At 45.9% G+C, this 25,118-nt stretch overlaps 2 protein-coding genes across 2 annotated transcripts in view; both read right to left on the reverse strand.

Moving 5' to 3' along the window:
• The window catches only part of LOC145352897 (lipase member H-like), a 28,981-nt gene extending 15,558 nt beyond the window's left edge, over window positions 1–13,423 (reverse strand). The window contains exons 1-7 of the mRNA XM_080203197.1: window positions 13,289–13,423; window positions 11,501–11,733; window positions 9,492–9,551; window positions 6,990–7,363; window positions 3,647–3,755; window positions 1,245–1,346; window positions 133–222 (exon numbers count right to left, since the gene is read on the reverse strand). Of these exons, the coding sequence (XP_080059323.1) occupies window positions 133–222; window positions 1,245–1,346; window positions 3,647–3,755; window positions 6,990–7,363; window positions 9,492–9,540 (724 nt within the window). The 5' untranslated portion in view covers window positions 9,541–9,551; window positions 11,501–11,733; window positions 13,289–13,423. The remainder of the gene's footprint in view (window positions 1–132; window positions 223–1,244; window positions 1,347–3,646; window positions 3,756–6,989; window positions 7,364–9,491; window positions 9,552–11,500; window positions 11,734–13,288) is intronic.
• A 7,373-nt stretch (window positions 13,424–20,796) lies between these two features.
• The window catches only part of LOC145353037 (stomatin-like), a 29,088-nt gene continuing 24,766 nt past the window's right edge, over window positions 20,797–25,118 (reverse strand). Inside the window, exon 7 of the mRNA XM_080203358.1 lies at window positions 20,797–21,352. Coding sequence (XP_080059484.1) covers window positions 21,167–21,352 — 186 coding nt within the window. The 3' untranslated portion in view covers window positions 20,797–21,166. The remainder of the gene's footprint in view (window positions 21,353–25,118) is intronic.

A 25,118-nucleotide genomic window follows, 5' to 3' on the forward strand; every position in this document is an offset into this window, starting at 1 on the left:
ATACAGGTGAATGCAATAACGCGAGAGACCTCGCCCAGCTTTTCAAGAATTGGTAGAACTGCCTGAGCAACAAATCAGCGACAATTTGAAAAGAAATGGAAAACAGGAGCAGGGCTGAGTGCCGATACAAACCACTCATTATAGTAGCAGGACATCCTGGTTGGTCTGTTCCACCATTGGCATAATAATCTATACTCCCCAAAAATTCTTCATAGCCAAGAGCTGTAGGAAGAAAGATTTTTAATGTTATTTTTGTAATAATTATCCCACCAATAAATAAATATCTCACGAGACAGTAAGGTGACTCAAGGGATGGACTGTGATGGGAGAGTGAAGATATTAGAGGGATTAATTTTGATGAAGAGTTCAGGTAGGAGGGAGGTCTTTGACATTCATGAAAATGGATCATTGACTCATACAATCCTTACAGTGCCGATGGAGGCCATTCGGCCCATCGAGTCTGCACCAACAACAATCTCATTCAGGCCCTATTCCCCGTATCCTCACATATTTACCTCGCTAATCCCTCTAACCTACACATCCCAGGACACCAAAGGGCAATTTATCATGGCCAATCAACCTAACCCGCACATCTTTGGACTGTGGGAGGAAACCGGAGCACCCGGAGGAAACCCACACAGACACAGGGAGAAGGTGCAAACTCCACACAGACAACCAGCCAAGCTGGGAATCGGACCCAGGTCCCTGGAACTGTGAGACAGCAATGTTAACCACCGTGCCACTGTGTGATGAGTGGATTTAGAGAGAAATAGGCCATTGGACAGATGGATTTTAATTGAAGAATGAGGGCATTAGGAGGATGGGCTTTGATAGGTTAATCAGGGGACAAGATACTGTTCGAAAGATGGACTTTGGCAGAAGTGTTAACGTCATAAAGGATTGATTTCATTGGGAGAGCCAGGTGTTTTGGGGATGACTTTTGGTGGAATCATTCTGGGACTCAGGAGTGGGATAGAAACTATTTTTTAAATGTTAATGTTGCATGTTAATAAGTCCACCATTATCTAAATGTCTCAAGAGAGAGCCAGGGTACCAGAGGGATGGCTCCAATGAGGCAGTATGTGTATAAGGTGAATGGGCTTTGATATGCGAGCTGGGCATGAATTAAAATCAGGAACCCGCTGTGTGACAAGGTCTCAGATAACTGAAGCTCCACCTTGTTAATAAATCACAACATTCATGTGAATCTGGGCATGTGCTGAGAATGGAATAAGTAGGAATACCATCCGTGTCCGTGTGGAGGACGTCAACCAGCTGAGCGTCAGACGGATCCAGTCTGTCTTCTCTACCTTTTCCTCGGAACAGAGGACCAGCCGGATCGAGGCCTGCAAAGAAAAAGCAAATCTCACCAACAAATCTCTGACTGCTTGCCTAATTTATCCCTCTGTTTTTTCTGTAGGCACAGGAATACATTTTTGCTAACGCCAGCAGTATTCAGGCCATCGTACTGGCACACTGGTTAGCATTGCTGCCTCGCAGCACCAGGGACCCGGATTCGATTCCCCGGATTAGGTTACTGTCTGTGTGGAGTCTGCACATTCTCCCTGGGTGTGCGTGGCTTTACTCCAGATGCTCTGGCTTCCTCCCACACTCCAAGGAAGTGCAGTTAGGTGGATTGGCCGTGCTAAATTGCCCCTTAGTGTCAGGGGGGTGGCACATTGAGAAGTCTCACGACACCAGGTTAAAGTCCAACAAGTTTATTTGAGAGCACGAGCTTTCGGAGCGCTGCTCCTTCATCAGATTAGTCGCTTTCACCTGATGAAGGGGCAGTGCTCTGAAAGCTCATGCTACCAAATAAACCTGTTGGACTTTAACCTGGTGCTGTGAGGCTTCTTATTGTGCCCACCCCAGTCAAATGCTAGCATCTCCACTCAGTGGGTTAGCAGGGTAAATATGTGGAGTTACGGGGATATGGCTGGGTGGGATTGTGGTCGGTGCAGACGCAATGGGCCAAGTGGCCTTCTCTGATTCTATGGTCTCCCGTGTCTGCGTGGATTTCCTCCGGGTGCTCCGGTTTCCTCCCACAGTCCAAAAGACATGCTGGTTAGGTTGCACTGGTCATGCTAAATTCTCCCTCAGCGTACAGGCACCAGAGTGTGGCGACTAGGGGATTTTGCACTTCATTGCAGAGTTAATGTAAGCCTACTTGTGACACAAATAAATAAACTTTAAATAGGTCCATAAAGTGCAAAAGCAAGAAGGTTATAACAATAAATTTTAGATTACAAATAAATAAACTTTAAATTTAGAGAATCATAGAATCATAGAACTCTACAGTGCAGAAAGAGGCCCTTCGGCCCATCGAGTCTGCACCAACCACAATCCCATCCAGGCCCTATCTCCACATCCCTACACATTTTACCCATTTATCCCTCTAACCTACACATCTCAGGACACGAAGGGGCAATTTTAGCATGGCCAATCGACCTAACCCGCACATCTTTGGACTGTGGGAGGAAACCAGAGCACCCGGAGGTGATCATACTTCAGCTGTGAATCTGATCAGTGAACGCCAACAGAGTAATTAATCATAAGCAGTGTCAATGGAGGGAATTTTACACCACGGTTTTTGGAGGGTGAGAATGGCGGAGGGAGTGGAGAATCGAGGGGGAATCCCAAAGTGGGTTTTACTCTGCTTTGGGACGTCACATAATCACTGTTTACAAGAGGCTTTTAAAAACAGGAAATTGGCAAAAGAACACACCGGTAAATAGAGCCCCTAGGTGAGGGAGTGGATCATGCCCAGGCAGTGCCAGGGAACAGTGCAGGAGATGGTCCGTGAAGGTGGTGCTGAAGGTTCTGTGTCGCTGGGGAGATGAGGAGGTGGTGCCCGTGTCTGTGGCAGCGGGGGACGAGAGGAGGTGGACTTCCATGGTGGAAGTGGATTTCTGTGGGGCGGAGAGAGGAAGATCCCAATGGTGGAGGGGGGGGGAGTACAGATTCTGTGGTGATGGGGTGGGTCCTCTGTTCTATTCCTATCTTCTTTTCATTGGGTGCCCTGATCTATTAGGAATCAAGGTTGCTGGTAGGGCAGACTCTGAATGAGCCCATCTCACCTACGTGATGTTATGGGATCTGCTCTGCCAGGTTTTTTTTTGTCAAACTGTTTAAAAATATTGGAGTGGAGCCAATGGGATATACTCTACTTTTCCCACCTGAGTTCAGACTGAGACAAAAATTGAGAAAATTCCACCCACCGCTGTGACTTAATTCTGACACCCCAGTGTGTACATTACACTCACCACAGGGTGGTTAAGCAGAAATAGATAAGCTGAATCATACAACACAGGAGGATGTGGAGATGCCGGCGTTTGACTGGGGGTGGTGGTGGGCACAGTAAGAAGTCTCACAACACCAGGTTAAAGTCCAACAGGGCCCAATTCCATACTGTCAACCTCTATGACATTACACTTGGTTCCTGGACTGGAGAAGGGGTAAGGGCATGGGTTCTGCTTCTCTAGTTGTTGAAACCTGCTACATCTTCCAGTTCTGAGGAAATGTTGCCAACCTAAAATGTTAACTCTCCCTCTCTCTTTTCAGTGATACTGCCTGACCCGGTTTCCATTTCCAGCATTATCCGCTCTCACTTCAGAATTTGACAAGGAAGCGAGTTAATGTTCCTCACCAGTTATTCGTCCAATCTGTCCATCGAAACTACTTCCAACATAGCCAGATACGTGTGCGCCGAGGCTCACACCGATCATATGAATCAGGTTGAAGGAACCTCCAATTTTCTAAAGATAAAGTACATTGGTGATGAACAATAATGAACCTTTACTTACAAGCTAAAAATACAGGGCAGCCCTCTCAGTGTAACTCTGGTACATTTTCTATTGTTAACATTGGGCTATTTTTATTTATTTTTATAATTTTTACTCCATTCTTAAAGTTTTGAAGCCAATGCTCAGAGTAAACCAGACAGCACCGAATCCATCTCTTTGCTAGCTCCAAAAATCAAATCAAACTGAATCCAATTCATTGTCCTTATACATAAGAACATAAGAAATAGGAGCAGGAGTAGGCCATCTAGCCCTTCGAGCCTGCCCCGCCATTCAATAAGATCATGGCTGATCTGAAGTGAATCAGTTCCACATTCCTGCTTTCTCGCCATAACCCTTAATTCCCCTGTCTATCAGAAATATATCTACCCGTGACTTAAATATATTCAGTGAGGCAGCCTCCACCACTTCAACGGGCAGAGAATTCCAGAAATTCACCACCCTTTGAGTGAAGAAGTTCCTCCTCAACTCCGATCTAAACTGCCCCCCCCACCACTTATTTTGAGGCTGTGCCCTCTAGTTCTGCTGTCCTTTCTAAGCGGGAAGAATCTCTCTACCTGTACCCGATCTAGCCCCTTCATTATCTTATATGTCTCTATAAGAACCCCCCTCAGCCTTCTAAACTCCAACGAGTACAGACCCAGTCTATTCAATCTCTCCTCATAGGCTAACCCCCTCATCTCCGGTATCAGCCTAGTGAACCTTCAATACCTGAGGCCCATACAGGCACTGAGAGAGTGCTGCATTGTCGAAGGTGCTGTTCTTCAGATGATTGCAAGAAGCTACAAAGTGATGTAAATTAAGCCCAATCCATTCGCACAAACCAGCCTCCCATCCATTGACCCTGTCTACGCTTATGCATGGGGTCTTTGATTATGCACCAGCATAAGACCCCCCGCACCCTGGATATTCTCTCATCCATCTTCTTCCGTCAGGAAAAAGATACAAAATTCCGACTCAAGAACAGCTTCTTCCCTGCTGCTGTCAGACTTTTGAATGGTCCTACCGTATATTAAGCTATCTTTCTCTACCTATAAGTGCAAAATTATATTCTGCACCCTCTCCTTTCCTTCTCTCCTGTGTACTCTATGAATGATGTGGAGATGCTGGCATTGGACTGGGTGAGAACAGTAAGAAGTCTCGCAACACCAGGTTGAAGTCAACAGGTTCATTTAGGATCACGAGCTTTCGGAATGTTGCTCCTTCATCAGCTGACACATCCCCCCCCACCCCCGAAAGCTCATGCTATCAAATAAACCCTGTTGGACTTTAAGCTGTTTTGTGAGACTTCTTACTGTGCTCGATGAATTGTATACTTTGTCTGCATAGTGCATAAGAAACAATACCCTTCACTGTACCCCAATACATGTGACAATAATAAATCAAATGAAATCAAATGGATATGAAAGGTCCCAGTGCAATGTTCAAAGAAAGCAAGGCAGTTTTCCCCATTGCTTGGCCAATATTTATTCCTCAACCATCACTACCTAAAGCCTGCCATTTATCTTTTTCTTGCTTATGGGAACTTCATAGAAACCCTACAGTGTAGAAGGTGGCCATTCAGCCCATCCAATCTGCATCAACCTCAGTCCCACCCAGGCCCGTTTCCCATATCCCTGTGCATTTTCCCTGCCTAGTCCCGCTGACACTAAGGGGCAATTGAGCATGGCCAATCTGCCTAACCCGCACATCTTTGAACTGTGGGAGGAAACTGGAGCACCTGGAGGAAATTGAACTTGGGGCCCGAGTGCTATGAGTCAGCAGTGCTAACCGCCGTATAGCAAATTGACTGCTGTATTTCTTACATTAAAACACTACTTCCAATTGGCACTAAGGTGCTTTAGGACAGATGAAATGTATTTTATAAATGTAGATTCTTTCTTTTCCTTAATAGCATCAAGAAACTCCTGCCTGATTCCAGCACGGTGGCACAGTGGTTAGCACTACAGCCTCACAGTGCCAGGGATCCGGGTTCGATTCCAACTTGGGTCACTGTCTGTGTGGAGTCTGCACTTTCTTCCATGTCCCCATGGGTTTCCTCCGGATGCTCCGTTTTCCCGCCCGCACTCCAAAGATGTGTAGGTTAGGCTGATTGGCCGTGCTAAATTGCAAGTGCCAAGTATCATGGGGATTAGCAGGGTAAATATGCGGGGCAACAGGGATAGGGCCAGGATGGGATTGTTGTCAGTGCAGGCTTGATGGGTCGAATGGCCTCCTTCTGCACTGTGGGGATTTTATGGTTCTATGATTGAATTACGAGGAGTCTGATGTCTACCTATCTGCTCAAACTCCTCGATAGCTACATGCACAACCAGCTACAAAAATAACAAGGGTCAGCAAGCAGCTCCAGAAAATATGGAGGAAGCCCCAGAAAGCCACAGCTCAAAGACAGACCTACTACATGAATCTAAGTGGTCAGATGCACTTTGTCGCTTGGCCTTTGTCAATGTAGCTCACACCTCGTGTTCCACTTCCCAATTCAAGCATCCCCATCCTCCCCACTCCGACTAGGATGGCAGTCTGAGCCTATATTCCCTCTTCATCACCGTTCCCTTTCTACTGAAGCTAACTGAGTAAGATGGGTATAGAGGGATTTGGGCCAAATGCAGGCAATTGGGACTAGCTTAGCCATTAAAAAGAAAAAAAAAGGACGGCATGCACAAGTTGGGCTGAAGGGGCTGTTTCCATGCGGTAAGCCTCTTTGATTCTAACACCCTTCTTGCTCTCCTACCTGCTCCATGTACTTCCAGCAATCCCAGCTTCTAATCCCTTGTCTTTCTCCATCCTTTTTAATCATTTCCCTTCCCTCTCACTTTCCCTGCCTTCCTGTCTCCTCCTTTCGCCACCATTCATTCTCCGCCCTCGATTGCCATTACACATTTCTCCCACACTCGATTCCTGCTTTGAATTTAGGCATTAATACAGCAATCCACATTCCTGTCTCCCCTATGCATTGCTCTTGTCTGTATTGGTTAAGACTACCATTCTGGTTAGAGTTAATCATGTCCCAATGTTTTAGCAACAAAGCTCAGGAGACCTGAGACTGGGGAGACATTGATTTTCTTCTGTAGATGTTGCCCTGCTCTTACTGAGATCTTGAAAAAAACATAAGAACTTTGAGAATCCAATAATCACCAGACACACAGCCATCAAAGGGGTTTGATACAACAATAAACCAAAACTTCTTACCAGTATCCTAGAAATAACAGGTACCAAAATTTTAGCAACTTTCTTGGTGTTGGAGACGGCAGCTGCATAGTTGATGGTAGTTGCTCCTCTATTCCAATCAACAATGACTAAATTTATGTCACCCATCATTTGTAAAGTCGTTATCATCTTTCTCAACCATCTGGGTGGGGATCCGAATGGTCTGTAGCCATGAATAAGGAAGATGGTTTTCTTGCTGACATCCAGCAGGCTGGTATGGGTGGCATTGATCAAGGTGGCACAGTCTGAGTTCTTCCCCGTGTAGAGCAGAAGTCTCACGACCACCTCAGTGCCAATGATTGTGTCAGTCACTGGTAGTTTTGTGAAGTTGTGGCATTCTGCTCCCTGACTTGGCACTGGAGGAAAATAGAATGATGTGAAAACATAAAAAGCAAAGATGCAGAATAAGGAAAGGTCCTTCAGTTCACCCAGCCTACCCCTTCGAACAACTGCTCATACTTGGCTATGTGTTATAATCCAGGCGACATGGTGGCACAGTGGTTAGCACTGCTGCCTCACAACGCCAGGGACCTGGGTTCAATTCTGGCCCCAGGTGACTGTGTGGGGTCTGCACGTTCTCCGCACGTCGGCGTGGGTTTCCTCTGGGTGCTTCAGTTTCCTCCTCCCACACTCCAAAGATGTGCGAGTTAGGTTGATTGGCCATGCTGAATTGCCCCTTGGTATCAGGAGGACTAGTTAAGGTAAATACATGGTGTTATGGGGTAGGATCAGGGTGGGGTTGTGGTGGGTGCAGACTTAATGGGCCAAATGGCCTCCTTCTGCACTGTAGGGATTTTATGATCCTCTTCATGAAATGCTTCGGGGAAACTTGTGGGAAATTTTCTTCAAACATCCAAAATGTTTAGAATGTACGTCCACAGCAGTTGGCTCATACATCCCAATTGTCAACATATACAGTGGGTGGAAGAAGACTGGTGCAAGAAACCTAGCCAAGCTGATCTGAACATGGACTTCTTCAGCTGGATTTTCCCAATGATCTTCCATAAGATCAGTGGAAAATCTGGAGAGGTGGCAGAAATTACATCCAGTATCAAAGAAGTTGAGCTTGATTAAGTGCACCACTTTACCAAAGGAATTGGTAAATGCGACAGGTGCAATAGTTAAACTCTCTCTTGTTGGAGATGGTCGTTGCCTGGCACTTGTGTGGCACGCATGTTACTTGCCACCCATCAGCCTGAGCCTACATACTGTGCAGGTCTTGCTGCATGCCAGCATGGATATCCCTGTGGGACTCTGAAGACAGTCCGGAGACAGATCAAATGGTCTAGACACATTCAGAAGGCGTTGTTCACTGGCAGTCCACAGAAAGTCCACGGGCGACTCGGTCAATTTGAAGGCAGACTGCAGACAGTCCACAGACATCTTACAGTCTGCAGGCAATCCTGAGACAGGCCAGGAGGAGGAGGAGGAAGAGGAGGCCATCAGAAGGCTGGTGTTGAATTAATCTCAGTCTCCCAAATTAGCATCAACCCTTCTGGATTTCAGGGAGGTGATGGCCTAGTGGTATTATTGCTAGATTATTCATCCAGAAACTCAGCCAGGTTCAAATCCCGCCACGGCAGATGGTGAAATTTGAATTCAAGGAAATATATCTGGAATTAAGAATTTACTGATAACCATGAAACCGTTGTGGATTGTCAGAAAAACCCACCTGTTTCATGAATATCCCTTAGGGAAGGAAATAGAACCATAGAATCTACAGTGCAGAAAGAGGCTGTCTGCCATCCTTACCCGGTCTAGCCTACATGTGACTCCAGAGCCACAGAAATGTGGCTGACTCTCAACTGCCCTCCAAGGGCAACTAGGGATGGGCAATAAAGCCAGCGACACCCATGTCCCATGAATGAATAATAATAAAAAAATTGCACTTCTAATTAAGTTTGTCACCTTATCTACCTGCGTTTATCTAATATTAATAAAATTAATCATTAGCGACATTTATAAAAGGTTGGTTGATTTTACCTCTGATTACGAGTGAAATGAGTAAAACTAAAGTCCTGCAGATCCTGGAAAATGTTCCCCTGAATTGTTACCTGATGTCAGGAGAGTTCCTCTTTCCCCCCAATCACTCCCCTCCTGCCCCTTCCTTACCCCTTTTCAGACCAGGATTATTTAGATCCATTCCTACTGAGACCTACCCACTGAGCCGTGACTGGGATTCAAATTGAGTAGGCCTCATGGTTCAACACGCCAGCCCACTGGGTAAAATGCCAAACCGTTCTAACCATCCAGTTCTGTCTGGTGTTGCTCTGCCCCATTGAATCCAGTCCGCGATCAATCCAGGATATGACAGAATTGTTACAGTGCAGAAGGAGGCCATTCGACCCATCGTGTCTGCGCTGGCATTGTCCCATATCATTCTGGTTTTGAACTTTGCGCATCAACCTGTACACTTAGTGAAAAAAACCCCTCAATTTACTGCAAGTTAGACCAGAGAATGGAAGCAGAGAAAGTCATAGTTACCTGGTACGGCGACTGTGGTACATAGAACAAACGTTAACCAGCGGAACATAATCCTTGGGGCTGTGAAATGAGAAGAGGAATGCAAAAACAATCAGGATTCAGCCGGTGATAAAACATTGAAATAAAGGGTTCCCTTTCTGGAATGCAATTCCTGTTTGCAAACGACAAACAGCAAAAACAAACTTCAAGCGCGGTCAATAGGCAGTCAAATATAAACTAGGGTTACCATAGCGATGGGATAACAAAGCCCATGTGAATTAAACGGATGGGAGAGAAACAAATACAAGAGGGACTCGGCCAGTGTGACATGGTGGGCAGAGGTGCACTGATAAATATTTACATTGGCGGTAAAGCCCCATTAAATCTATTCCTGCCGTGCAGCTATGGAACTAGCAGCACTCGCTGCTCTCTGTATCTGTATCAGTGTGGCACCTTTTGATGCAGAAAAGTCCATTCAAGGCCACAGAAGGCAGGAGAGAATGGGCAGCGAGGAAAAAGAGAGATATAGGGGGGCTGACACGGATGGGCACAGTGGTTAGCATTGTTGTCCCACAGTGTCAGGGATCCAGGTTCAAGCCCAGCCTTAGGTGACAGCGTGGAGTTTGCATGTTCGCCCCGTGTCTGCGTGGGTTTCCTCCTACATTCCAAAGCTGTGCAGGCTAGGCGGATTGGCCATGCTAAATTGCCCCTTAGTGTCAAGGGGATCAGCTAGGGTAAATACACAGGGTAGGGCCTGGGTGGAATCGTGGTCGGTGCAGACTCGATGGGCCGAAGGGTCTCCTTCTGCTCTGTCCGGTTCTATGATTCTGCGAGCTGAATGAGTTGCTAGGCCATTGCTGTGTGTGGAGTCACATTTAATCTGGAGCAATGCAGTGGCCCAGTAGAGGCAGCTGCTTCCCACAGTCCAAAGACGTGCAGGTTAGGTGGATTGGCCATGGGAAATGTGCAGGGTTAATGGGGAGAGGGCCTGGGAAAGATGCTGTGTCAGAGAGTCAGTACACTTTCAATGGGCCAAATGGCCTCCTTCTGCACTGTCGGGATTCTATAATTCTGAGAATTGGAGCTTTTGTACAAAGCCCGCACAGAATTCACAACGCAGAAACAAGCCTTTCATCGCAAGGAGTCTCTTCTTCATACAGACCTTCGTTCAGTTGCTCTATCCAAACTTCATTACCAAGATCCAACAGAGACTGCACAAAGGGCTTTAGGCCAATCGTGCTGGAGGAAGTTGAGGGCAGCGGGATGAAGGGGGCATGAGTTCAAATCCCACTTCGACAGCTGAGGAATTTTTAACCCAGCTAACTGAATAATTTTGGAATAAGAAGAAATCTGGCGTAAGTAATAGTGGCCGAGAAACTCAAAAACCTAGCTGGTTCAGTGACGTTTTTGAGAAAATGTAAAGCTGCTGTTGTTACCTGGTCTGGTTTGTACTCTTCAAATTAAACAAAAATCAATAAATTAAACACAAATGAGAAAAGCAGCAGCCCCTGCTGGGTCACTGCATTGCTCTGGATTAAATGTGACTCCAGTCTCAGCAATGGCCAAGCAAGTCATTTAGCTCACAAAATCATAGAATCCCTACAGTGCAGAAGGAGACCATTCGGCCTATCGATTCTGCACTATCCCACCAGGCCCTATCCCACGTATTTACCCTAGCTGATCTCCCCGACACTAAGGGGCAATTTAGCACAGGCAATCCACCTAACCCACACATCTTTGGACTGTGGGAGGAAACCAGAGCACCCGGAGGACACCCATACAGACATGGAGAGAACATGCAGACTCTGCACAGACAGTGACCTAAGCCGAGAATTGAACTTGGCCCCTGGCGCTGTAAGGCAGCAGTGCTAACCACTGTGCCACCGTGTCACCAGTTGTATCAAAAGCTCTAAACCTCACTGATTGCTGCCGTGTGCTACTTATTTCAAATTAAGGATGGACAATAAATGCCTTCTCGTTTGAGAAAAGTGACTGCTGAAGTGTTCCCCAACAGAAAGAGAACATCTTACCTGGTGATTGCCGTGGGTTTCAGCCTGGTCACGGACATTCAGCCTCTAATCTTTGGGTAAATGTTCTCCAAGACAGCCTTCACAACACACGACAACACAGAATCGCTGAGCAGAGACTGATAGCCAACTTTCGCACACAAGAGGATGGTCTCAATCGGGATCTTGGGTTCATGTCACATTGTCTGTAACCCACACGACTTGCTGAGCTTGCAAAATCTCACTAACTGTCCTGTCTGGAGACAATACACATCTCTTTAACCTGTGCTTAACACTCTCTCCACTCTCATTATCTGTACATTTAAGACTTAACGATGTGTAAGGACTCACATTCCAATCATTATTTTGTAAATTGAGTTTGTGTCTTTATATGCCCTGTTTGTGAACAAAACTCCCACTCACCTGATGAAGGGGCAGCGCTCCGAAAGCTAGTGGCTTTTGCTACCAAATAAACCTGTTGGACCTTAACTTGGTGTTGAGACTTCTTACTGTGTTTACCCCAGTCCAACGCTGGCATCTCCACATTGTCACATGTAGGCCAGACCAGGGAAAGACAGCAGATTCCCTTCCCTAAAGGACACTAGTGAACCAGGTGGATTTTTCCGACAATTGACAATAGTTTCACATTCATCAGCAGATTCTTAATTCCAGATACTTTTTATTCATTTCGAGTTCCTCCATTTGCCGTGGTGGGATTTGAACCCGGGTCCCCAGAACATTACTTGAATTTTTGGATTATTAAGTCAAGCGATAATACCACTAGGCCATCACCTTCCTTGTGGGAAGTGGGGCTCTTAGCTGAGGGTGGTGTGGGACGGTAAGGGTCTCCGGAGCGCTGAGGAGTAGTTGGGGGGGGGGGAATATTAATCCATGCGGGGCTCGATCTGTGTCTTTGTTTAGTTTCACTAAAGTTAAAATTTCTTTTTCCCCTTCTAACTCTTCAAGAGCGAGTGTAAACTGGCAGAACAATCCAAAGTTAGTGATTTAACGCACTTTATCGGATGGTTCCAAGTGCAGTGCAATTGCCCAGTGGACAGTTTACCACTTAAATTCTTATTTGGCAACTTGCAAGAGGGGATTTCCCAGCGCATCTTTGGAGTACCCCCCCAAAATCCAACACTGGGGAGTCAAGGAGGTTGCAGAGGCTGTAAATATTTGAAATCTTTATTCCTGATTTCTTTTTCTTAATTTTAAAATGGGCTTGTTGCCAGAGATTACAGCTTGAGGGGTGCCATGCTTCATCAAATATGGCTCACCAGGCAATGCCGCTGCTCTTACCATCTGCCATGGGACTTGATGGATTGAGTTATAAGGAGAGGCTGGATAGACTGGGACTTCTTTCTCTGGAGCGTAGGAGGCTGAGGGATGACCTTATAGAGGTCTATAAAATAATGTGGGGCATAGACAAGGTATATAGTCAATATCTTTTCCCAAAGGTAAGAGAGTCTAAAACTAGAGGGCATAGGTTTAAGGTGAGAGGGGAGAGATACAAAAGTGCCCAGAGGGGCAATTTCTTTCACACGTTGGTGAGTGTCTGGAACAAGCTTCCAGAGGTAGTAGGAGAGGCGGGTACAATTTTATCTTTTAAAAAGCATTTAGATAGTTACATGGGTACGATGGGTAGAGCAGGATATGGGCCATGTGCTGGCAACTGGGATTAGATTACGGGTTTTAGAAAAAAAGGCAGCATGGATATGTTGGGCCGAAGTGCCTGTTTCCATGCTGTAATCCTCTATGACTCTATGATTCAATGAAAGAATTTACAGGTCAATAATCAATCTGTTTGCTGACCTTATGAAGGCACTTTCCATGGGGTGGGTCTCAAACCCCAAGGTCAATTCCAGGGGGCTGAAAGGAGAGGAGCAGCCTATGAGACTCGAATTGAAGTCTCATTTCCAGCAACACCGGGAGATCCTACAGCATTACTTCCTGTTGATGTCAGACTTTCAAAAGGCAGAGAGGCTCCTGAATGGTTCTTCAAAAATCAGGAAACACATGCCCTTAACCTGTTCATTCCCAGGTTCACAGGAGTAGAATCTAAGCTACATTTTCTAAGGTAAGAGTTTTTTTTCTCACACTTACTAGAAGGTAGCAAGCTAGACTTAACATCTGTAGCAACCTGTACGAACCAGGAGACATATTAATTTTAGGGGGCTTATTCGTGAGAGCACCGGCAGTGGTTTTTAAGGGCCTAACTAGTATTTAATTTTTAATCTAACAACCAATAGAGAGGGATGTCAATTGGCAGAGTTGGGTGCTACTCCTGCGAGATGTGGGGTATCATGGACAATTCAAGTGTCCTGAAGGACTACATCTGTCTGATTTCCCCAGACAAATGAGGTCCCAGAGGGATGGAGGATAGCCAATGCTGTCTTGTTCTTGACGTCAGTGACAGTGAAATTGTTGGAGAAGATTCTTAGGGATAGAATCTGAGTGGGCCTGCTGGAACTCAAAACATCAAAAATATCAGTGAGCTGGTTATCACTGTGTAGCTTGGAAACACCTTCTATGGCTTTTCCTTGACTATGTTTGAATGATGTCACAAGACTTCATGGAGGCCGGAGTCATTGTTGAGGACTCACTTGGAAACTCCATCCTGCGTGTTTATTACTGTGTAGCCACCTCAGGTGGATTTATCCTACAGGTAGGACATATCCAAGCTGATGATGGGACATTGTCTGTGAGATATGATTCCATGAGTATCACTATGTCAGGTTGTTGCTTGACCAGTCTGTGGGTCAGCTCTCCCAGTTTTAGCATAAACTCCCAAATGTGAGTAAGAGGACTTTGCAAGGTCAGTGGAGCTGGCGTGCCATTGTCATTTCCAGTGACTAGGTCAACGCCTATTGGTCTATCCAGGATTATTACATGGTTTGCTACAAACACTTGCCTGGCTATTTCATTGGGCAGTTAAGAGTCACATGTTAGTAAGGTTGGCAGATTTTCTTCCCAAAAGGGCACTGATAAACCAGATGAGCTTTTAGGATAGCCAACGATGGTTTCATTGCACTGTTACCGTGACAGCTTCAAATTCCAGATCTTATAAACTAATTGAATTTAAATTCCACCAGCTGCATTGATGCGATTTGAACTCTTGTCTCTCGGGATCTCTGGATTACTAGTCCAGTGATATTACCATGACGCTATCTTATCTGTATGCAGGTTTTACTATGCACCAATTGGTTTCTTCATTTCCTTCTATGACACTGCATGGTGGCACAGTGTGTAGCACTGCTGGCTCACAACGCCAGGGACCCGGGTTCAATTCCGGCCTCAGGTTTACACATGGAGTTTACATGTTGCCTCCGAGTCTGCGTGGGTTTCCTCTGGGTGCTCCAGTTTCCTCCCACAGTCCAAAGATGTGTGGGTTAGGTTGATTGGCTATGCTAAATTGAGCCTAGTGTCAGGGAGATTAACAGGATAAATGTATGGGGTTACAGGAACAGGGCCTGGGTGGGATTGTGGTCGGTGTCGACATGATGGGCTGAATGGTCTCCTTCTGCACTACTGGGATTCTATGACAACAGTAACTGCTCCTTAGACTTGATCAAAGTGCATGGATTCTCCTCTATTATCCTATTGCAGATTGGAAGGTGGGACCTAACACTGTGTTCTTGCCCACACCTCAATTCCCCACCCTACATGCCTGCCCCTAGCAATCACCCCTTCCCTCACAGTATTTCTACCTGCACTTATGTCAAAGTAAGATCATCTGAGACATGCAAGTTGTCAGACAGGCAGTACCCAAGTAAGCTACCTTCTATTACAGCATTCTGGAAGGGTTTGATGGAGCTGCCATTTTCTGAAGGGTGAGGGCCTCGTTGTTAGCACCTACAAGACTGAAAAAGCAAGACCTAAAAGCTGGAAGTTATTTTCTTCAGGGCTCTTTTGCTCTGTTTTTAATGGTTATCCCTTGTTTTTGGGTGCAGTCTGGTGAATTCATTGTTCAGAGATTCAGGCGTATCCGACACCCAAGCACCCCTCCATTCTTAAACAACGGGGAGATAACCAGAGATTATGCCAACCAGAAGACGAGGTCGTTGCAAGAAGAAAGTTGAATATTGCTAATTAAACATTGACTTGAACGTTGTGCGCATGGACAACAAATTTCTTTAAAACTTTGTTTAGAAACATTTTAATTGTCAGCGTTAAAAAAGATACAGTAAACAAACCTTTAAAAAAAAAGCTTAAATGTCTGACATAGTTTAACCAACCAGAACATAGCACACAGGCTCACAGAGGTGAAACTAGTTACATACAAGTTTGGCAAAAGTTGACAGAGTGTTCAGATCCATCTCCAGTATGTGTTATGCACAGTCTGAGAATAAGCAGCAGTTCATGCTCTGTAGAAGGCACAGTGCCAATCCCACCCCGCTTTGCGCAGAATAGGAGGTTTGGGATCGTGGGGAAGCTGTGTTTATCACTGCAAAACTGGTGTTTATTTACCACCTCCTGTTGGCATTTGTTAGTCTTTTTTCTAGCCTTTTTTTTCTCAGTTCTAACTGGTGTTTTTGGCTAAAGGGAACTTTTACAATGCAGATTAACGAGACAGAGCGGTGACTTAATCCTAATGTTGACAGTTACCCATTGGAAATCAAAGAGAAAGAAACCTCTAGGAAATTGTTGTAAACATGGCAATGAAAGGTTGTTTTCTTTCAGCCTTATTGTGTGACCAGAGCAAGATTGAGAGGGAGGGATTTACGCTGAGGGTAAGGCAGCTAGTGTTTGGTTATTTATTTATTTATCTATCCGTTAAATTTTCTCGCGGGCTTTTTCCCTTTGCAAAAGATTTTTTTTACTGGGAGGACTGCGCAGACGCCTGACACCAGCCAGTGGTAAACGGGAACTATAAAGAGCAGGCCACTCTATACAGCGGCAGCGTTGAGAACGGGCGCAGAGTGAAGGCTGAAGAGCTCAATGGGCTTCGACGTAAACAGAGGCAGGGTAGGTTCTGTTCTTCGTTCTTCCAGGAATTTAAAGAAAGGGGTAATTGTGAGTGAGAGGCCGGTTTGTTGCTTTCGGTGTCGGATGTGGGAGTTCATGGAGTCGCCTAGCCTCCCGGAAGTCCATATCTGCGCCAGGTGCGTGGAACTGCAGCTCCTGAGGGACCGCGTTAGGGAACTGGAGCTGCGGCTCGACGACCTTAGTCTAGTCAGGGAGAATGAGGAATTAATAGAGAGAAGTTACAGGCAGGTAGTCACACCGGGGCCACGGGAGGAAGACACGTGGGTCACGGTTAGGAAGAGTAAAGGTCACGTACCAGAGAGTAGCCCGGTGGCTGTCCCCCCTTAACAGTAAGGTCTGGGTGACAGACAGGAGAGGGGATGGGAGAGAGCAGTCAGTGAAGGGATCCCCTGTGGTTCTCCCCCTCCAAAACAAGTATACTGTTGTGGATACTGTGTGGGGGGGGGGGGGGGAGGGGGGGGGATGATGATGATCCTCCAGAGGTAAGCCACTGGTCACTGGGACGGAGTCAGGCTCTGTGGCTCAGAAGGGAAAGAGGGAGACTAGGAGAGCAATAACAGTGCAGGACACAATAGTTAAAGGCACAGACAGGCGGTTCTGTGGGCGTGAATGAGACTCCAGGATGGTAGTCTGCCTCCCTGGTGCCGGGGTCCTGGATGTCTCTGAGCGGGTAGGAAGCATCCTAAAAGGGGCCGGAAAGAGCAATTCAGGGAGTTGGGTAGTAGGCTAAAAAGCAGGGCTTCTAGGGTTGCAATCCCTGAACTACTCCCAGTGCCATATGCTAGTGAGGCTAGGAACAGGGAGATTGTACAACTAAACGCGTGGCTAAAGGACTGGTACAGGAGGGAGGGTTTCAAATTCGTGGATCACTGGGAAGTCTTCAAGAGATGATGGCACCTGGACAAGAAGGATGGGTTACACCGAGGGGCATGAATATCCTAGCCAGGAGTTTTGTTAGTGTGGTTTGGGTGGGTTTAAACTAATGTTGCGAGGGGTGGGGATCAAAACAATAGGTCAATAAGCATAGAGGCTGGGGATGAGCTTGGAGCCAGGACAAGGCTATCTAAGCGGAAGAGTATTCTGGGGGAGGATGACCTCAATGGGCCTGGAGGTCTGGAGTGCGTCTGCTTCAATGCAAGGAGCGTAATGGGCAAGACAGACGAACTTAGAGCCTTAATGCTTACGCAGAACTTGGATGTGGTTGCAGTGACGGAGACTTGGTTGAAAGAAGGACAGGACTGGTAGCTGAATATTCCAGAGTATAAGTGTTTTAGGCGAGACAGAGGAGGGGCTAGAAGAGGTGGGGGAGTAGCAATACTGGTTAGGCAGCATATTACAGCGGTACAGAGGGTGGACAATTTAGAAGGGTCATGTAACGAGTCACTGTGGGTGGAGCTCAGGAACAAGAAGGGCACAGTCACTATGCTGGGGGTATACTATAGGCATCCCAACAGCCCACGGGAAGTTGAGGAACGGATATGTAAGGAGATTCTGGACAGGTGCAGAAAAAATAGGGTTGTTATAGTGGGAGACTTTAATTTCCCTTGTATAGACTGGAAATTGCATACAGCTGGGGGTCAGGACCAGGAGGAATTTATAAAATGTGTACAGGAATGTTCTTTGGAACAATATGTTGATAGTCCAACTAGAGAGGGGGCTATACTGGACCTAGTACTGGGGAATGAGCCCGGTCAGGTTATCAAAGTTTCAGTAGGGGAACATGTGGTAAATAGTGACCACAATTCTATAAACTTTAGGATAGTAATGGAAAAAGATGAATGCTGTCATACGGGTAAGGTGCTGAATTGGGAGAAAGCTAACTACAGCCGGATTAGGCAAGATTTGGTGGCTGTTCGAGGGCAAATCACATCTGGCATGTGGGAGTCTTTTAAGGAGCAGTTGATAGGGCTGTAGGACAGGCATGTGCCTATAAAAAGAAAGGACAGGAAAGGTAGGATTCGAGGACCGTGGACACCAGTGAAATTGTGGGTCTAATCAAAAAGAAAAAAGAGGCATACGTAAGGTCCAGGCAGCTAACAACAGATAGAGCACTGGAGGAATACAGAGAAAGTAGAAAAGAACTCAAACAGGGAGTTAGAAGGGCAAAAAGGGGTCACGAAATGTCCTTGGCAGACAAGATTAAGGAGAATCCTAAGGCATTTTATACATACGTTAGGAACAAGAGGATTGTCAGGGAAAGAATCAGACCTCTTAGGGACAAAAGAAAGGGAATTATGCTTAGAACCCAAGGAAGTAGGTGAGATCCTAAACGAATACTTTGCATCAGTATTCACAAGGGAGGGGGACATGTCGACTGGTAGTGTCTCAAAGAGATGTGTCGACCTGTTAGAAAAAAATCTCAATTACAAGGGAGGAAGTGTTGGGTTTTTTCGGAAACATTAAGACAGACAAATCCCCAGGGCCTGATGGCAGCTATCCTAGACTGCTCAAGGAGACAAAGATGAAGTTGCTGGGCCTCTAACAGAAATCTTTGTCTCTTCACTGGACACAGGTGAGGTCCCAGAGGATCGAAGGATAGCAAATGTGGTCCCGTCATTTAAGAAGGGTAACCTTCTTAAGCAAGGATAACCCGGGTAATTATAGGCCGGTGAGCTTGACGTCCATGGTAGGGAAATTGTTGGAGAAGATTCTTAGAGGTAGGATATATGCACATTTAGAACTGAATAATCTCATTAGCGATAGACATGGTTTTGTACGAGAGTGGTCATGTGTCACCAATTTGGTTGAGTTTTTTGAGGAGGTGACAAAAATGATCGACGAGGGAAGGGCCATGGATGTCATCTATATGGATTTTAGTAAAGCGTTTGACAAGATCCCTCATGGCAGGCTGGTGCAAAAGGTTAAATCTCACGGGATAAAAGGTGAGCTAGCTAGATGGGTGGAGAACTGGGCTGGCCATAGAAGACAGAGGTAGCAGTGAAGTGGTCTTTTTCCGGTTGGAGGTCTGTGACTAGTGGTGTTCCGCAAGGCTCTGTACTGGGAACTCTGCTGTTTGAGATATGTATAAATGATTTGGAAGAAGGTGTAGCTGGTGTGATCAGTAAGTTTGCGGACGACACAAAGATTGCTGGAGTTGCGGATACTGATGAACATTGTGTGAGAATATAGCAGGATATAGATAGCTGGAAAATTGGGTGGATAAATGGCAGATGGAATTTAATCCAGATAAATGCAAAGTGATGCATTTCAGTAGATCTAATGTAGGGGGGAGCTATACAATAAATGGCAAAACCATCAGGAGTATAGACACACAGAGGGACAGAGGGTGTGCAAGTCCACTGATCCTTAAAGAAGAATCTTTAGAAGAATGAGGGGAGATCTCATTGAGACGTATAAAATGATGAATGGGATGGATAGGATAGAGGTGGAGAGACTCTTCCCGCTCAGAAAGGATAGTAGGACTAGGGGGCACAGCCTCAAGATAAAGGGGGGGAGGTTTAGAATGGAGTTGAGGAGGAACTTCTTCACTCAAAGGGTGGTGAATCTCTGGAATTCTCTGCCCGTTGAAGTGGTGGAGGCTGCCTCGCTAAATATTTTTAAGACGCGGGTTGATGGGTTTTTGATAAGAGAGGGGATTAAGGGTTATGGGGAGAGGGCGGGAATGTGGAACTGAGCCACGACAGATCAGCCATGATCTTACTGAATGGCGGGGCAGGCTCGAAGGGCTAGTTGGCCTACTCCTGCTCCTATTTCTTATGTTCTTATGTAAAGGTGGCAGCACAGGTGGAGAAGTTGGTGAAGAAGGCATAAGGCATACTTGCCTTTATTGGACAGGGCATCGAGTATAAAAGTTGGCATATGATGTTGCAGCTATGAGAACGTTGATTAGGCCACATTTGGAATACTGCGTCCAGTTCTGGTCGCCACACTACCAGAAGGATGTGGAGCTTTTGGAAAGAGTGCAGAGGAGGTTTACCAGGACGTTGCTTGGTATGGAGGGTCTTAGCTATGAGGAGAGATTGGGTAAACTGGGGTTGTTCTCCCTGGAAAGACAGAGGATGAGGGGCAACCTAATAGAGGTATATAAAATTACAAAGGGCATAGTAAGAGTGAACAGTGGGAAGCTTTTTCCCAGGTCGGAGGTGACGAACACAAGGGGTCACAAGTTCAAGTGAGGGGGGCAAGGTTCAACGCAGATGTCAGGGAGACGTATTTTACACAGAGGGTGGTGGGGGCCTGGAATGCACTGCCAAGCAAGGTAGTTGAGGCAGACACGCTGGGATCATTTAAGACTTATCTAGATAGCCATATGAACAGACTGGGAATAGAGGGATACAAACGAATGGTCTAGTTGGGCTCATGAGCGGTGCAGGCTTGAAGGGCCTGTTCCTGTGCTGTATTGTTCTTTGTTCATTTAAAAATAAGCGAAAGGGAAGAGAATTATATAGATTCCCAAGTTGATGTTCCAGAGTCAACTAGGCCAGAACCATGAATGCAAACCTACAGACAGACAGACAGACATAGAGCACAAAGACTAAGGCCCATGCACTGAGGAGGCAGACGACAAAGGGGATAGGAGACAGACCCACAAAAATGACCAACATCTAATGGCGCAGGCTTCTTGAATAGTCCATTCTGATGGATAACAGGTCAACTTTTTACACAATGTGCACCACAGCTCACTTTACAGTACTGCACTCAGAAAGAATAGTTCCCATAGACACCTGTGTTGATGAGCCCACTTCACTTTGTGAAGGTTGTCATGATGTTGATCGGCACTGGGAACAGGATGGTGGAGTTCCGCTCTGAAGCAAGCTCAGAAAGTGTCTGGAGGTAACGGAGCTGCAGGGCGTTCGGACTCAGCGCCATCACCACCGCTGCCTCCTTGAGGGCACGAGAGGCATTCATTTCACCTTCTGCAGCAATCACCTGGGGGAAAAGGGAAGGAAATTGCAGAGGGCCATTGAGAATATGAGTGGATTATTCAGTCCCATCAGATCTGCCATTGAAGAGCTCCAGTTATCAAATCTTTGTATCAATATCCTTTCCATTAGTTTTAAGGTAGCTACGGAGAATGATAGGTCTGGCCCAAAAGAAAACATTCCAAAAGTTGATTGGGGGAGTTTGTTGGCAGGCAAAGGGACACTTAGTCAGTGGGACGCTTTCAAAAATGTGTTAACCAGGTTTCAGGATAAGCACATTCCTTTGAGACTGAAGGGCAAGGCTGGTAGAAGTAGCGAACCTTGGATGATTAGGGATACTGAGCTCCTGGTCAAGAAGAAAAAGGAGGCATAAGACCTGCATATGACCAGCTGGGATCTAGTGGAACCTTTGAAGAGCAAAGAGGGGGTCGGACTAGAGTTGAGAGAGAAATCAGAAGGGCAAAACGAGATTGCTTTGGCAGATGAGGCAAAGAAAAATTCAAAGAGCTTCTACAAGGTGGATTGGCCATGCTAAATTGATCCAAGCGTCAGGGGGATTAGCAGAGTAAATATGTGGGGTTACGGGAATAGGGCGTGGGCGAGATTGTGGTCGGTGCAGCCTCGATTGACCAAATGGCCTCCCTCTGCACTGCAGGAATTCTATGAAATACATAAAGGGCAAAACAGTAACTAAGGAGAGAGTAGGGTCTCTTAGGGATCATCAAGGCCATTTACGTGCGGATCCACTAGAGGGGTGAGATCCGAGATGAATATTTCTCATCAGTATTTACTGTTGAGAAAGGAATGGATGTTAGGGAACTTGAACATAAGAACATAAGAAACAGGAGCAGGAGTAGGCCATCTAGCCCCTCCCTGCCCCGCCATTCAATAAGATCACGGCTGATCTGATAGTGGTTCAGTTCCACTTACCCGCCTGCTCCCCATAACACTTAATTCCCTTATTGGTCAAAAATCTATCTATCTGTGACTTAAACACATTTAGCGAAGTAGCCTCCACTGCTTCAATGGGCAGAGAATTCCAAAGATTCACTACCCTCTGGGAGAAGTTGTTCCTCCTCAACTCTGTAACTTAGGGAAATAAATAGTGATGTCTTGAGGAGTGTACATATTACAGAGAAGGAAGTGCTGGAAGTCTTAAAGTGTATCAAGATAGATAAATCCTCGGGACCTGATGAAATGTATCCCAGGACATCGTGGGAGACTAGGGAGGAAATTGCAGGTCCCCTAGCAGAGATATTTGAATCATCGATAGTCATGGGTGAGATGCCAGAAGATTGGAGGATGGCAACTGTTGTATCTTTGTTTAAGAAGGGTTTCAGTGAAAAGTCTGGGAACTACAGGCCAGTGAACCTAATGTCTGTAGTGGGTAAGTTGTTAGAAGAGTTGTTAGAAGAGAGACAGGGTCTACAAGCATTTAGAGATGCAAGGACTGATTAGGGACAGTCAGCATGGCTTTGTGAGTGGAAAATCATGTCTCACAAATTTGACTGAGTGTTTTGAAGGGATAACCAAGAAGGTAGATGAGGCCAGTGCAATCGACATTGTCTACATGGACTTTAGCAAGGTACCGACCGCATGGTAGGTTGTTGCATAACATTAAATCTCAAGGGATCTAGGGTGAGGTAGCCAATTGGATACAAATTTAGCTTGATGACAGAAGACAGGGGATGGTTGTAGAGGCTGTTTTTCAAACTGGAGACCTGTGACCAGCAATGTGCCCCAGGGATTAGTGCTGGCTCCACTGTTATTTGTCATTTATAGTAATGATTTGGATGAGAATTTAGGAGGCATGGTGAATAAGTTCACAGATGACATCAAGATTTGTGGTATAGTGGACAGTGAAGAAGGTTACCTAGGATTGCAATGGGATCTTGATCAATTGAGCCAATGGGCTGACAAATGGCAGGTGGAGTTTAATTCAGATAAATGTGAGGTGATGCATTTACACCTCAGTCATTAATCACCTGTGACATTCAAGCCAAGTTTGTACAGGCTGTCATCATAATTGAAGAGTCCATGCCCTGGCATCATTCTGGTGAATCAGCATAGCACCCATCCCAGTGCGAGTAAAAGGACCACATCTTATTTGTCTTCTGCTGGTGGATAAATGTATTGTGGGACAGGTCACTCAGCTCCAGAGGTCAGGAAGGTACGAGGAGATGCCATGATAGCTGAGCTTCAGCTCTCTGGAATTGGTAGCTGAATTGGGCAGTCAGAAGTAGCACTGGTATCAAGATTAGTGAACAGTGGCCAGAGACGCCGACCCTCCAGTATCATCTTGGAAACTCCAGATATTTAAGATCTAAAGTACTAGATAAATGATAGGAGCATTGAAAAATAATTTATTTCCAACCCTTTCTGCAATAATGTTAGACTAGGCAATGAAAAAAATCAATTGGGTAATGAGGAATCCATTCCCTCTCCACTGTCTGTGGGAAAGGGCTTCCCTATGGGCGGCATGGTAGCACAGTGGTTAGCACTGCTGCTTCACAGCTCCAGGGTCCTGGGTTCGATTCCCAGCTCGGGTCACTGTCTGTGTGGAGTTTGCACATTCTCCTTGTGTCTGCGTGGGTTTCCTCCTGGTGCTCTGGTTTCCTCCCACAGTCCAAAGACGTGCGGGTTAGGTTGATTGGCCATGCTAAGAAATTGCCCCTTAGTGTCCAGGGATGCGTAGGTTAGAGGGATTAGTGGGTATAATAATGTAGGGATATGGGGGTAGGGACTGGGTGGGATTGTGTTTGGTGCAGACTCGATGGGCCGAAGGGCCTCTTCCTGCACTGTAGGGTTCTATGATCTATCTGAATGGATCTGTTGGGCAACCTATGGGTAAGCACTGGGGGGCCTGGTGAAGGAGGAAGTCATGTTATCAAAACTCTACGATTACATCCAGTCAAACCAAGGCCAGAAATTAATTATCTTTTGTTTGATGTTTGATTTACAGGGGAGTGAAGAATTTTGGTATGAAAGCAAGAAAGTGAAGACCACAATAAGATCAACATGGTCTTATTAAATGGTACAGGACACACAAGGGACAGAACAGTCAATCCTAAAGCTATTTCTTATGTTCTTATGGTTACCAGGCTGTGCCATCTTTAATTTTGAAACTATGATATTTAAACTTTCATCTGATTGGAAATGTTTTACCTTGAACTGAGACAGAGCAAGCTGCTTTAAAATGCAAGGTGTAGGGGAGAAACAAAAAAAAATCACCCTCAGGGGACTGTAAAGAGAGTGACATCTCCTCTAATACAGACACCCATCAAAACTCGGAACTGACAAAGCAATAGTAAAGTACTGTACATGGAAACAATGGCTGCCACCAGATAGACCACCTAAAATGTCTTGGAAATACAAAATGGGTGAAATATTTCAAAGCAGGCTCCCCAACCATTAGAGAAGATTGCAGGTGACGTAATTGGTGTCAAGAAAGTCTTCAGCAGAGGAAGCAGACTGAAGGCTGCTCTCTTTCCCGCTCTCTTTGTGAATGAGTGTACAGTTCGAGAAGTTCTATCACAGAACTAAGATCTTATAGTTATTACAACATCTTCTACAGCTGACTGGATCTAAGAAACCAGCTGGCTTAAATTGGCCACTACGTTTAAAATCTACGCCTCAAAGACAATCAAAGAACGATCCCAGGAATGAAGGGTCTGTCATATGAAGAGTGATTGAGGATGGAGTTTAGAAGGATGAGGGGAGATCTGATTGAAACTTGCAGAATACTGAGAGGCCTGGATAGAGTGGACGTGGAG

The sequence above is a fragment of the Carcharhinus amblyrhynchos genome, chromosome 15 (assembly GCF_965287045.1).
Source record: "Carcharhinus amblyrhynchos chromosome 15, sCarAmb.v2.hapA, whole genome shotgun sequence".
Classification (NCBI taxonomy): domain Eukaryota; kingdom Metazoa; phylum Chordata; class Chondrichthyes; order Carcharhiniformes; family Carcharhinidae; genus Carcharhinus; species Carcharhinus amblyrhynchos.